The sequence below is a fragment of the Balaenoptera ricei genome, chromosome 5, assembly GCF_028023285.1.
Source record: "Balaenoptera ricei isolate mBalRic1 chromosome 5, mBalRic1.hap2, whole genome shotgun sequence".
Taxonomy (NCBI): domain Eukaryota; kingdom Metazoa; phylum Chordata; class Mammalia; order Artiodactyla; family Balaenopteridae; genus Balaenoptera; species Balaenoptera ricei.
The window spans coordinates 25349496-25363474 of NC_082643.1; the positions used below are offsets into that span (position 1 = coordinate 25349496).

A 13979-nucleotide genomic window follows, 5' to 3' on the forward strand; every position below is an offset into this window, starting at 1 on the left:
ATGTGCATAAGTTACTTTTTCAAGAAAAAAACCAGCTAAGGAATAAATGTTCCATGTACTATTAGATGTTTATCATTACAGGACAAAGTCTAAACTTCTCTACTCAACGTACAGGGCTCTCCGTATCTGCCACGTAGTAGCCATGGGCAAGTCATTCAACGTAAATTCTGTTTCCTCATCCATAAAGAGGGACTGTTACTAATTACTTCACAGAATTAAGATTAAATGCAGGTGAAAGCGCTTTTGTAACCTTGGCGGTATGATAGTTACACAAAGCACATCGCTTCTCCCGTGCTTAGAATCTAGGAGTAGTACACCGTTTCAGCTTGCGCAAAAGACCTGAAATTTAAGGCGAGAAAAATCTACGGAGCCGCTCCGCCAAAGACCGATCTTTGGCGCGGGGCGTGCCTCAAGGTAGTGGTTGCCAGGGAAACCGTCGGGCGTCCCTAGAATACGAGCACGCGCGGCGGGGCAGCCCAGCTTGACATCCTTTCAGAGATAGCGATTGGTGGAGCTCGGGCCAATCGGAGAAGGCGGCGGGGCGGGGCCGGGCAGTGTGCCGGGGAAGGCGTTCCCGCCGCTTCGCTCTCTGACTTCCGGGTCGCGGTGTTTGCAGGGAGCGTACCGCGAGTAGCGTCGTTTCCGTTGCCGGCAGTTTGCAGTCGGGGAAACCGAGGCAGCTCCAGCTCCTCCTAGTTCTTCCCGTTCCCGTGAGGTGGCTGCTGTTTCTTTTCCTCTCGCCTGGTGCAGCTGGGGTGCGGCTGCGCTGAAGGCGCGCGAGCCCCGCGGTGTCCTACGGAAAGTCCCGCGGGGCTGCCGGGCCGGCGGGGCTTTGTGCGAGCGGTTCCCTCCCACTCGCGGGCAGGGCGCGAGCTGGGCTCAGCCAGGCTCCGGGAGGGGGGCTCGGCGGCGCAGCGGCTCCCCGAGGGCTGGGAAGCTCAGGCGCCGTGAGGCTGGCGGTCCCTCCGCTTGGCAGTTCGGCTTCTTTTGTCCTGATGAGCGCGGACCAGATGGATTCATTTTAAAATCACAGTTCAGCCCGTCTCTGTGCACTGATTCTGCACTGACCTGCGGGGATCTCGAATTTGACAGTCCCTCGGGAGATGATCTATCTGTGGGAATGTTTAAGGCAGGAAAGAGATGAGCATTTTTGTTTTTAAGTAACTCCTCCTGACTTTCATTTCCCCGACCCCGCTTCATTTAGGAGCCGAAGATTTTTCTTATGGCATAAAGATTCAGTTTTATCGAGGGTGTAGTCTATTACTCTTCTTAGTATTTCTGCCCTTCACCTGTTGAATGGAAAATCAACAATTAGCCAGGGTGTGATCTACTCCGTGTTCAGTTTGTGTACTTCATTTGTAAGCCATATGTAGTGTTTTTATTTGCTGCCTTCACCTGACTGGGGGACAGCTGTAACTGAGATTATCCACAGGGGTTAAGAAGACATTCCTTATACAAACAATTCTGATATATGGTATATTTGATTTAATTGTTGCTTTAGGTGGGGTCCTTTTGTTCTTGAACTGTTGAGCCCTGTTCTCAAAGAATAAGAAATTAAATAGTGAACTGAGAGCTTGAATCTAAGTAAGTAGTTTGATTTTTACAGTTAATTGTTTAAAATGATAAATTAACCAGTTGGCCAGCATCATTTAGTTAATCTAAGTGGTATATATTACACCTGGCATTGTTTTCTTAGATGCCTAAACACTACTACAAAATAGACACAATGGAACAACATTATATCTATGAATATAATTTGGGATTTGATGAGTTGGATAAACTAATTTTTTCTCTTTTTCTAAATCCAATTTAAGGCCGTTAAACCTGTCATATATTTCCTTCTCCAGGAAAAAATGTTTATTTCTTTGTGGGAGTTCTTCTATGGGCACTTCTTTCGATTTTGGATGAAATGGCTCTTACGACAGATGACTGGAAAATGTGAATTGCAGCGAATTTTTGATACCTATGTAGGTGCACAAAGGACACACAGGATAGGTAATGTTTTTCGAAAAAGGGTAATTAAAAACGAATAAAAATTTAACTCTGCATGAATATTTTTCTCAGTACCGATAGTGACAATAGCGCTTGCGTATCACGATCAAGTCACTTAATCTCAGTTTCATGATCTTTGAAATCTCACTTTGAATCCTTCCAGCGCTAAAACTGATTCTATAGAAAAAGAAACTATTATTTAATTCTGCATCTGTGCAAAGAATTACCTTCTCTGGCTCCTGAAATTCATCAGTTTTATCTTAGATTATGGTTGCAGCCTACTTTCTAGAGAAAAATCTCTATTCTATAAGCCCTTTGAAATTTTCACTTCAGTGAAGGAGATCCATTTTTATATTCAGCATCCTTCAATCTTTTAATCTCTTATGCAGTTCATGAAAGAATAGTAACAGGTATCTAGTGATCCCTAGGAAAGATTATTAGATTAAAAATCTGCACTGTCCCATACTGTAGCCAATAGCCACATGTGGCTATTGAACACTTGAAATATGATTAGTCTGAATTGAATGTGCAGAACTAGAAAATATACTCTGGATTTCAAAGGCTTTATATGAATGTAAAGGTATCTCATTAATAATTGTTTATATTCATTGTATGTTGAAATAATATTTTGGATCTATTGGGTTAAAATATATTAACATTACTTTTATCTGTTTCTTTTACTCTAATATGGCTACTAGAAAATGTTAAGGTACATATGTGGTTCGCATTTGGGCTTGCATTATATTTCTGTTGAACAGTGCTGCTCTAGTACCTTCTAAAATTGATCAGCTTTCAATACTTACTTGAAAATATGGCTTTAAATTAGAACGCAGATGAGTGAGAAATACGATCGAGGTCATTTCTCTTTGGCCAGAGTGAGGCAGACCAGGGATGGGCTGCAGTTCATGTTCACTGTGTCAGATGGAAAATCATGACTTAACCACAACGTCTTTTGTGTTGAACAAGTGTGCTTCAACCAAGAAATCCACCCCTGTAAGATTTGAGGAGTGGGTGTTGTTAGCCAAGACCACAGGGGAAGAATGGCAGAGTAAGGAGAGAGTGAGCCTCAGGGCAGCTAGATGATGGAAGTTTAATTACCTCCCTAGATTTTTCACAACTTTGTAGCTGACTTAAATTATTGCCTGCTCTTTTGATTTGCCCTTTTGACTGCTCTGAGAAGAGCAAAGTACCTCTTGATAAGAACTCTTAGTAGTATTGATTGGTTTTTTTATATTATGGGGGAAGAACATTTTAAGACTTTATTTTGCAGCAAGAACATTTTTCTTGAAGTTTTCAAATTGCTGAGAAAAGGAGACTGTTTACTATTTGCCAGAAAAATTTGTAAATAGACCAGTAAAAAACGTTCTTGTGATTCTTGAAGCAGAAAGCAAGAACGAAAAAGCTGTTTTGCTTTTCGTCTGGTTAGAGAATGGTTGTCCAGATAATCTAAAGTCTTCCTTTTTGCCCCTTTGTTGTATGTTTTGTTTGCTAGCTCTTCAAATCTAAACGCTTACTTCATAAGGCTAACACATGAAAAGGTAGTTTAGAGCACTCGCACTGTATTCTTAAGATGAGTCTCACTGTATTCTTAAGATGAGTTTCTGGAACCCAAGCTATTCTGAGGCAGCCGTGGATGAATTTGCAGCAGTTAGTAGACACTTGGGGGTCCGCACAGAAACAGATGATTCTGGGGAAATTAGGTTGGTCTTAACCTCTTTGGCTCTGGTATGTGTGTTGGGGTGAGAATTTTGGAATCATACTGTAAGGATAAAATTTTTAAATGTTTGCTATGTTATTCATGTAGAAATTATATCTTCTGGAACTATTAAAGTAATTTATTACTGGCTTGATATTTATACTATTTGTGTGCGGAGTAATTCACAAACAGCATTTAAGTAATAATATTCTTTTTTTTTTTTTTCATTTTAGAAAATTCCTTGACATACTCCAAGAATAAGGTAGGATCATATCAAGGTGATAATTCTAGACAACTTAACTTGGAGATACTTTTTCTTTAAAATAATGCCTCAATTTTAGAGTGAATTATTTTTAATGTCCTACTAGAAGAGTCTTTGCTGTAAAGAGTATTGAGTGAAATTTTCCCACCTTAGAAGAAATATTCTATTTTTTAAAACCTTTTTTCTCTGTGTGTGTGTATGTTTGTGTGCACTACTCGTGCACAAAGAAGGTATTTGAACAATTTTTTCTGTTCTGAGGTTTTGCTTGTTTATTTTACCTCAGAACTTGATAACTTTTGGGAAAGCAGGGTCTTAGGGGGAAAACTTTCTCATAGACTGTGCCCTTAGGATAGGTTTGGATAGTTATAGAAAATCTGGGTCATGTACATTTTGATCCAAAATAAGTCATACCTCATACTGTTTATTAGTCAGCTGCTGCTGTGTAACAAACTTATAAAATCTCAAGGCATAGGTTTATTATATAAATGCATTATAAGTAAATGCATTATTTATTTCTTGCTCATGTGTCTGTGGGCCAACTGGAAAGGCTCTTCTTCAAGCTGGTGCCAAGTTCAGGTCTGTTGCAGTTGTCTCATTGTGGGACCTAGGTTGAAAAGGTACCTGGGAAATATTCTTCTCACAGTTGATCGTTGAACGTCCTGTCACAGAGACGTATTTTAAGTTTTCTTGCGTCATGTGCATTAATATCCTTAAAGTAAGTTACATGGCCAAGCCCAAGTCAAGGGGTGGAAAAATACATTATGCCCACCATGAGGCCATGTTAGGCATGTGGGTATATAATTCAATTACACAGGAGTGAAAAACAGGGACCAATAATATAGTCTACATATGCTTCCCTATAGTGTTTCGCAATTTTTTTTCTCTATATATAGATTATTTGGTGTGGCAAAGTTAGAGTATGGAACATGTAGACCATTGTTTGAAATCCCGTGGTAGATCACAGCCAACATTAAACAACAACAACAACAAAAGGAATGGAATAGAAAATAATTAGAAAACAGTGGTCGTAGTAAGGTTAAATATGGTTTCATGAAAATTTACTTCTAGTTATCTGTGTGTGCATCTATATCTGTTTTAGATATCCGTATATATGTTTGTATTTGGTCATGATGTACAATGTGGATCGAGAATATAGGGTCAAAAATTGTTGATTTGCTACTGTCTAGTGATATTGATATGAGTTACTGATTCATGCTGGAAAGAAAATGGGCACTGCTGAATATTGCAAGCATATCTGTTAAGTTTTGGAGAGTGACCTATAAAATAGGTGCTTTACTGATTTAGTTAGTCTTTTATTTATGAGTGGTCAATATGGGAATAACTCATATACGTGAATGAATACCGGGGAGGGGAGAAGAGTCTAGAGTCCTACTCCTTTGTTTAGAATACTATAAAGTGATTAATTTTCTTTTTTTTTTTAATGAGACTGTAGGGATCTAGAAAGTTAACAAGTTGCTTGTTCTAAAAATTTGTTTATACCTATCCACCTGTATAGTTCCATTAATTGAAACTTAGGATGCAATTTCACAAAGTAGCAATATCATAAATTGTAGATGAACCTCTGGAGGGGTTCTGGAACTGGTAACTCACTTTCACATCTATCTGTGTAACCATCATTACCAAAATGGATTGTAATGACATTTTTGGTCGTAAAATTTACTAATGGGATTTTATATGTGGTAAAATTACCCCAGACTTAAGTGGGACTGCACACAAGATGATACTTTTTAAGAACTCTAGTGCCTTGGTCAAATCCTTGAGTGAAGATTTGAATGATTGCCATATGTTCAACATTCCACCAGGGTCTTTGGGATATAAAAAAAAAAAAAAAGACTGAAATCTAATGTAATTAAAAACAGGCATTTAGAGACGGAAGAGGTAAATGTGGGCTGAAGTGTTTGGAGGCTTTAAGGTAGTGGTTACAAGTTAAAGAAAATAAAATGTTCATTCTTTTATCTCATTTACTGGCAAAGTTCACTTGAAAAGTAAACATTAAAATTGTATTCTTATAATTTTATTATTTAACAATATAAATTGCTAATTGTGTTTTGGAGGGCATACTAAAAAGGAATAGTCAACAAATGGGTAGTTAAATACTTACTGAATTAAATCACAGGAGCTTTGCTTTCTTGCGGTTTTAAATCTAAGGTAAACTTGTCAATAAGCTAATGGAGGAAGTCTCATCAGTTTAAATATACAATTTATGGTGTGTATTGTGTCTCATTTGTATATTTCATTTACTTTGTAGAGTAAAATTGAATTCTGATTTTGTGATATTTCTATTAACCCGCTCTACTTTTATATTCCTATGAAAAAAATCTGAGTTCAGATTCTGATTGTATCACTTCCTAGTTGTTTGTGCAAGTTACTCATTTTCTCATTGTAAAAGGAGGTATTACTATCCACATGGTTGTTTCAGGATTAGAAATATTATTATTATGAAAGCAGCCTAAGAGAATACCCCGTACCTGATAGGTATCACTAATATTATGTTAGTGATGATGGGATTAAAACAACATACACTACAAAATTTTTAGAAGTTTAAAATATGCATGAAAACCTCTTAGTTATTTAAATACTTAACATTACCAATTATTGCTGTGAATAAAAGTGATTTTAATCTATTAAGGCCAGTTCCCTAAAGCAGTGATAGTGTGGTCCTATTGGGTTGTGAACTGTTCTGTAGTGGAAATTCTTTCTTTCCTCCTTAAAAATTGAGTCTCATTTGCTTGTATTTTAGATTAGGACCAACCAGTTATCAATTATATATTAAGGATTACTAAAACTTTGGGATTTATAAATGAAAATGAAAACCTTTTTAGAACTTGAGTCTAGTTCAGTATTCTGCTAAGAGGTCTGGCTGCTATTCAATGCATGGTAATGTTGCAGAACTCCACTGTACTTATGCATATATGGGTATTTGAAAAATTTGAAATTTAGGGAAAGAACACTTTGTCAGTCTAATCGTGTTTTTGATTGGCTGTTGTTTGGTTAGAGCTGCTGTCTTAGCTCTTAAATAGTAATGATAACATTCTAGCTATTGAATGATAAATTAGTTTTATAGCATCAGTTTACTTGTCTGTGCATTGATGGTATAGTAATGCACATTTGCATATTTTTTGGTCTCTGATTTTCCAAAATTAGACTTTAAGTACCTAACCTTTAAGTATATAACCACATCGGCATTGTGGTTCAAAAATGAAACATTCACACTCTGTGGTTACACTAACACAAATGTATATATAATTTCCCCAGATTTGCTTGCATGGTGAAACTCACTGTTGATGTTTGTTGGCTATAAATATAATTTGGCTAGTCATATAATTTGTAACTTACCATCAAGGTAGGTGTAATAAAAAAGACTAGATTACTTTTATGTTTATTGAATGTTATTTTGTAATAAAATCATATGCATAAGCATATATTATTTTCTTACAAAATATATGGTAAGTGATTTGTATATGTTGCTTTCTTGTTGTTTATTATCACCGCTACTTTTTCTTTAGCTCTAAAGTAAACATCATTGGGAAAAGGGTCTTTGGATATACGTAGTTTTAGGTTGAAAGAGAAAGTTTTAGAGTTGCTGACTTAAGAAATTCTTTAAGTCCTGTATATTCCAGTATTGAGTATACCTTCATGAGCTCCATGAGAACTTAGATAATGTTGGGATACATGAGAACTTAGAAAATGTAATGGGTTATATTTCTCCTCCATCCAGCTGTTATTTTGTTTTTGATTAGGAACCGAAGACCTACCAAAAGGTTAGAGAAATAAGCCAGAGATTGACAGATGGATAAAAAAGCAAGACCCAACAAACTGAATGTTATTTCAAGAAGCATACTCTAAACATAAAGTCACAAACAAATAGAAAGTAAAAGCATATACCTTGCAAACAATAAGCATAAAAAAGCTTTTGTGGCTTTCTTTTAGAAAATATAAACCTGGAGTGTTACTGGAGACTAAATCTTTTTTTTTTTGGTAATTATAAAAGGGCTAATTTATCAAGAAAACATAACAGTATTAAACGTGTATACATTTACTAACAAAGCTGCCAAATACTTGAAGCCAAAATAGACACAGCTAGATGGAGAAATATATGAACCCACAATTGTAGCTGGAAACTTTACTGCATTCTCTCAATAAATGATAGTACAACAAGAAAAAAAAAATCAGAAGGCTCTATACAATTTGAACAATATGATTAACCATCTTGACCTAATTGGCATTTATAGAGTGCTACACCCAACAAATGCAAAATACATATTCCCAAGTACACATGGAACAGTCATATAGATATATCATATACTGGGCCTTTTAAGTCTCAGTAAGTTTCAGAGGACTGAATGCATACAGAGTATGTTTTCTGTCTCCAACAGCATTAAGTTAGAAATAAGGGGAGTTCCTTGGTGGTGCAGTGGTTAAGAATCCGCCCACCAATGCAGGCGACACAGGTTCGGTCCCTGGTCTGGGAAGATCTCACATGCCACGGAGCAGCTAAGCCTGTGTGCCACAACTACTGAGCCCACGTGCCACAACCACTGGAGCCCACATGCCACAACTACTGAATCCCATGCACCTAGAGTCTGTGCTATGCAACAAGAGAAGCCACTGCAACGAGAAGCCCATGCACCACAACGAAGAGTAGCCCCTGCTCGCTGCAACTAGAGAAAGCCCATGAGCAGCAACGAAGACCCAACACAGCCAAAAAAATAAATTAATTAATTTAAATAAAAGAAATAAGAAAAATATAACATCTAGAAAATCCCCAAATATCTGGAAATTAAGAATCTGAGTAACCCATGGATCACAGAAGTACTCACAAGGGAGATTTAAAAAGAGAATTGAAGTGAATGGTAATGAAAACACAACATATCAGAATTTGTGGAGTACACCCAAAGCAGTGTTTGAAGGCCTGAAATCAGTGAGCTATGCTTATACCTTAAGAAACTAGAAGAGAGAAAATTAAACCCAAAGTAAATAAAAGAAAGGATATAATGAAAATAAGAAAAAATTAACAAAATAGTAAACAGATAAAAATAGGAAATATCACCAAGCTCAAAAGTTGATTCTTTGAAAAAATTAGTAATATTAATAGCCCTCTAGCAACACTGATCAAGAAAGAGAGAAAATCCAAATTGCCCATATCAGGAATGATAGAGGGGGCATCACCACAGCCTGTAGTCACTTAAGTATAAGGAGGTGCTATGGACAACTTGATGCCAATGAAGTCTATAGCTTAGATGAAAGAGACAAAGTGCTTGAAAAACACAGTTTAGCAAAACTAACACAAATAAGTAAATAAATTGAAATAGCCATATACCTAATAAATGGAATCTGTAATTTAAACATTTTGCACAAAAAAATCTTCCAATATTAGCTTCACTAGTGAACTCTTATCATACATTTAAGAAGAAAAATAATACTGCTATTATATAAGCTCCTAGAAAATCGAGTAGAAAGAAACACATTTTATGAGGCCAGTATAATACTGATATTAAAACCAGACAACGACACTGTAATAAATGAAAATTACAAATCAATATCCTTCCTGAATATAGATACAAAAATTCTTCATTAGCAAATTGATCCCAGTAATATATAAAAAAAATAATATGTCATGACTACATTTTCAAAATCAATGAGTGTAACTTACCGCATTAACAAAGTAAATTAGAAAAATAAGATCATTTGAGTAGATACTGAAAAACTGTTTTGGCAGAACTCAATACCCATGGTCAAAAACACTCAACTAACTAGGAGTAAAAGGAACTTCCTCCTATTAAAGGCCATCTATGAAAACCCTGCAGCTAGCATGATAGGTATACAACACTGAAATATTGAACGCTCTCCACACTCAGTTGGGAACAAGGCGAGGATGTTTACTCTCCTTTTATTCGGCATTGTGCTAGAGGTCCTAGGCAGTGTAGTAAGGGAAGGAAAAGAAATCTAAGACATAATGATTGAAAAGAAAGAAATAAACGGTCTTTGTTAACAGATGACATAGTTTGTGAGTATAGAAAATCCTAAGAAATCTATAAAAATTACCGGCATTATTGATAAATGAATTTAGCAATGTCGTAGGACACAGTATGTCCCCGTATGTTAAGAGCAAACTTTAGGAAAACAAAAAAAGAACAGTGCCACTTACAGTAGCATCCAGAAAAGTAAAATACTCAGGGATAAATGTAACGAAAGCTATGCGAGACGTCTGCATTACAACTCCTTTTCCTGAGAAAACTTAAAATGGAAAGATACGCTGTGTTCATCACTTGGGAGAGTCAGTCTTCTTAAGATGCTGATCCCCACAGCGACCTGTGGATTCAGTGCAATTCCAGTCAAAATCCCAGCAAGCTGTTTTTGAAGGGAGTGGCAAGCTCATTTAAAGTTTATACAGAATTTTAAGGAAACTAGTATAGCCCAAATAATCTTCTAAAAGAACAAAGTTAGAAGATTATACTGACTTCAAGACTTTCTAGGCAAATAGATAAATATAACAGATGAGAGAACAGAAATAGACCATATATAATTTTTAACAAGGATGCTAAAGCAATTCAGTGAGGACAGGCAAGTATTGGAAAACCAATAAATAGTGCTGGAACAACTGGATATCCAAATTGGGGGAGGGGAGGCTCCTATCTCCCTCTACACGTGAAAATTAATTTGATGTGGACTTTAGACCTATGTTTAAACCAAAACTTTAAGGCTTCTCAAAGATAGCATAGGAGAATATACATCTACCATGGGTTAAGCAAAAATGTCTTTTAGAGAAGACACAGCGTTACCATTTAAATAAAAAATAGAAAAATTAGACTGCATCAAAATAAAAACTACTTATCAGAGACACCTTTAAGAAATGAATTGGCAAGACAAAATATTTGCAGCACATATATCTGATTAGGGACTTATATCTTGCAAAGAACTTTTAGAACTCAGTAATAAAAAGACAACACAATTTTTAAAAGGACAAGAGCCTCGAATAGTCACTTCACAAAGACAAAAAATATTCATAGTAGTCTAAAATTGGAAGCAATGCAAATACCCATCACCCGGAGAATGAGTAAGCAAATTGAGGTGTATTCATACAATGGAATACTACTCAACAATTGGAACAAATTACTGATGAAAGCAAGAATGTGGATGAATTCTAGAAACGTTATGTTGAGCAAAAGAAGGCAGACACAGAAGAGTACATACTTTATGATTCCATTTATATGCACACCACAAAGTTATGGTGATAGAAAGCAGAACAGTGGGTGCTTGTTGCGGGAGGGATTGATTGGGAAGGGGCATGAGGGAACTTTATGCAGTGATGGAAATGTTCTATATTTTGATAAGGATGTGGATTATTTGGGTATGTGCATTTGTCAAAACTGGTCAAACTGAATATGTAACATCCATTCCTTTCATTGTATTTAAATTAACCTCAATTTAAAGAAAAGTAATGGAATAGCTGTACATGACTTTTACTGAAACAGTTGCCTTTCTTAAGGTTTTCATCTGTCAAATATCTCCGTTCGATAATTATATGTCTGTTATCTCTTCTATACAGGATATGAAAAAATGAGTTAGATACAGTCTCTGTCCTCAGAGAATTTTCCACTTAATATATAAAAATAACTATACTATAGAAAGTGATAAGAGTCACAGTAAGGTTACAGGTACATTATTATGCAGATTCCAAGAGAGGAGAGGTTACTTCCACTTGAATAGAATCAGGGAAAGCTTCCTAGATCTGGTATGTGAGCTAGCTTAGAAATGAGAAGAATTGATATGTCTAGAGATTGGGAAAAGGGTCATTCCAGAAGAAAGGCCCAGGATATGCAGAAGCATAACTCCAAGTATGATTAGATTATTTTGTCTGGAGTATAAGGAATATCAGATGGAATTTTGATAGTGGCTTAAAGAGGGATAAGAGTTAAAGAAACCTTTTAAGGGTAAAGAAGGCCTGAACTTGCTTATTTCTTGAGAGGAAGGCTCCAGTGGACATTTATAAGACATATTATTTAAGAAATCTGTTTTATATGCATAGAAAAAAAGACTGGAAGGATATCTGCTCATCTGTTACCAGTGGCTATCTCTGATGGTAGGATTGACAAGATTATTTGACTTTTCTTCTTTTTGCTCTTCTGCATTTAAAATTTAAATTTTTTTCCTTCTGCATTAAAATTTTTGTACATATATTTTTATTATGTAATTTTAGAATTTTATAAAAAGTATTTGCTTCATAAGCATACTATGGTGGGAGCTTATTTGCTAAGAACTCATTGGCTTAGAACCTCTTGATTCTCAGTTAAGGAAGACTTCATCTAATACATCATGCTGCTTCTCTTCTATTTTATGTATGTATGATTTTAGCCCTACTGAAAATTTGAAACAAATTTGGTTTCATTTGGTTTTGCCTTTTAATACACGCGTTATGAAGTTGACTAAATACCTCAAAACATACTGTTCTTTTTCAGCAATAGGGGATTTTTCTCATTCAGCTTTGTTTCACACAAATAGGTCTTACAGAAAGCGACACTTGTTGTTCAGAGTGAAGTGGACAGATGTGTAGTAGATATAATGAAGGAAAAGAATATTAACCCTGAGAAGGATGCCAGGTACGTGTTCTTACGGTGTTCTCATTTATCGCATGCTTACATCCTGTGAGGCTGGAGACCTCACACAGTTGTGAAACGTTAGAGCTGAAGGGTTTGTGGAGATCATCTAATTCAGCCCTTTCACTTCACTAGATGAGGAAGTGAGGTCCAGAGAGGTGAGTGATGGAAGCAGGACTAAAACCTATATCTCTGGGTTCCCAGTCCAGTACTATTGCCAGTTTATCATCTGCCTTCTCGAAGGTAACTTACCATTACTTTCCCAAGCTTAAATAATGACTCCTGTGTCCTTCTTGTCCTTCAAAATTCAGTTCCTCTGTCCTCCTCCAGGAAGGTCCTCTATCATACATTTAACCCATTGTACTGTAGTCATTGATTCGCTCTTGTTCTTCCCCAAATAAATTCTGAGTTCCATAAGAGGACTTGACTTATTACATTTCTGTGTTCCCAGCACAAGTATATTGAGATAGTAAATATTTAGCAATCTTTTCTGCGTTTGGTATTTTCTTTGTAAATATTGAGGAAGGAGTAATTTATTTGGGCTGAAACAGGGGAGGGTACAGGAGAGAAGTGTGACGATAATTCCACAAAAGAGGTGACGTTTGAGCTGGACCTTGTTGAATGGGTAGGGGAGGACATTCCGTGCAGAGGAAGGTGCCAACAAGACATAGAGTCCTTGAGTATCTGGGAATGACAGGGAGTCCTTTGTAGCCGGAGCGTTGAATAGGCGCAGAGCAGAGGTTGGAGAAGTGAATGGAGTGCAAGATCAGAGATATATTGCAAGAAGGCTCGCATGCCACACTGAGAGATTTAGATGTTGTCCTCTGATTCTTTTTTTTTTTTAAGCAAACAAGCTACATTATCAGGTATGTATTTTAGGAAGATGAAGGGTAAATTTGAAGAAGTGGGAGGCTGGTAGAAGGAATAAAGACAGAACAGTCAGGAAACTGAGTCATTCAGGCAAGAGACGATGAAGCCATAAATACACCAGGGTAAATGGATATATATGATGAGGGCTTTGAGGGACATTTCAGAGCTAGAAAGGATAAGGGCTCAGGGACCTTTTGATGTATTGTTGATGGAGAGGAAGGTCAGAACTCGGAGCGTTCTAGCTTGGGGAACTAGTGCTTAGTGATTCCATTAATGGATTTAGAGTTGAGAAAGAGCATGCTTCTTCAGGGAAGATAAGCTGTTGTGTTTGGAAGAACTGGGAGAACCTGTCATGGCATTGTGTGTTGCTATATCCTTGGAAAACTAGGTCTGCTGGTAGTGTCTCACAATAAAGATTTGGGAACACATGAGATTGCCCAGAGAAAACATGAAAAGAAGTGAACGAATCAAGGATTTACAAAGTTTGCAGTTTTGGAAGTTTGCCTTTCCTACGTGTCTTGCCCTCTGTGTAGGCCCTGTT

General features: G+C 36.7%; 1 protein-coding gene across 2 annotated transcripts in view; it reads left to right on the forward strand.

Annotated features, from left to right (window-relative positions):
- Positions 1 to 605: 605 nt before the first annotated feature.
- The window catches only part of ELMOD2 (ELMO domain containing 2), a 28442-nt gene continuing 15068 nt past the window's right edge, over positions 606 to 13979 (forward strand). The window contains exons 1-5 of one of the 2 annotated variants that reach the window (XM_059922520.1): positions 606 to 715; positions 1502 to 1584; positions 1848 to 1995; positions 3922 to 3950; positions 12474 to 12571. In XM_059922520.1, the coding sequence (XP_059778503.1) occupies positions 1854 to 1995; positions 3922 to 3950; positions 12474 to 12571 (269 nt within the window). In that variant the 5' untranslated portion in view covers positions 606 to 715; positions 1502 to 1584; positions 1848 to 1853. The remainder of the gene's footprint in view (positions 716 to 1501; positions 1585 to 1847; positions 1996 to 3921; positions 3951 to 12473; positions 12572 to 13979) is intronic. The other variant, XM_059922519.1, reaches the window with a different exon arrangement.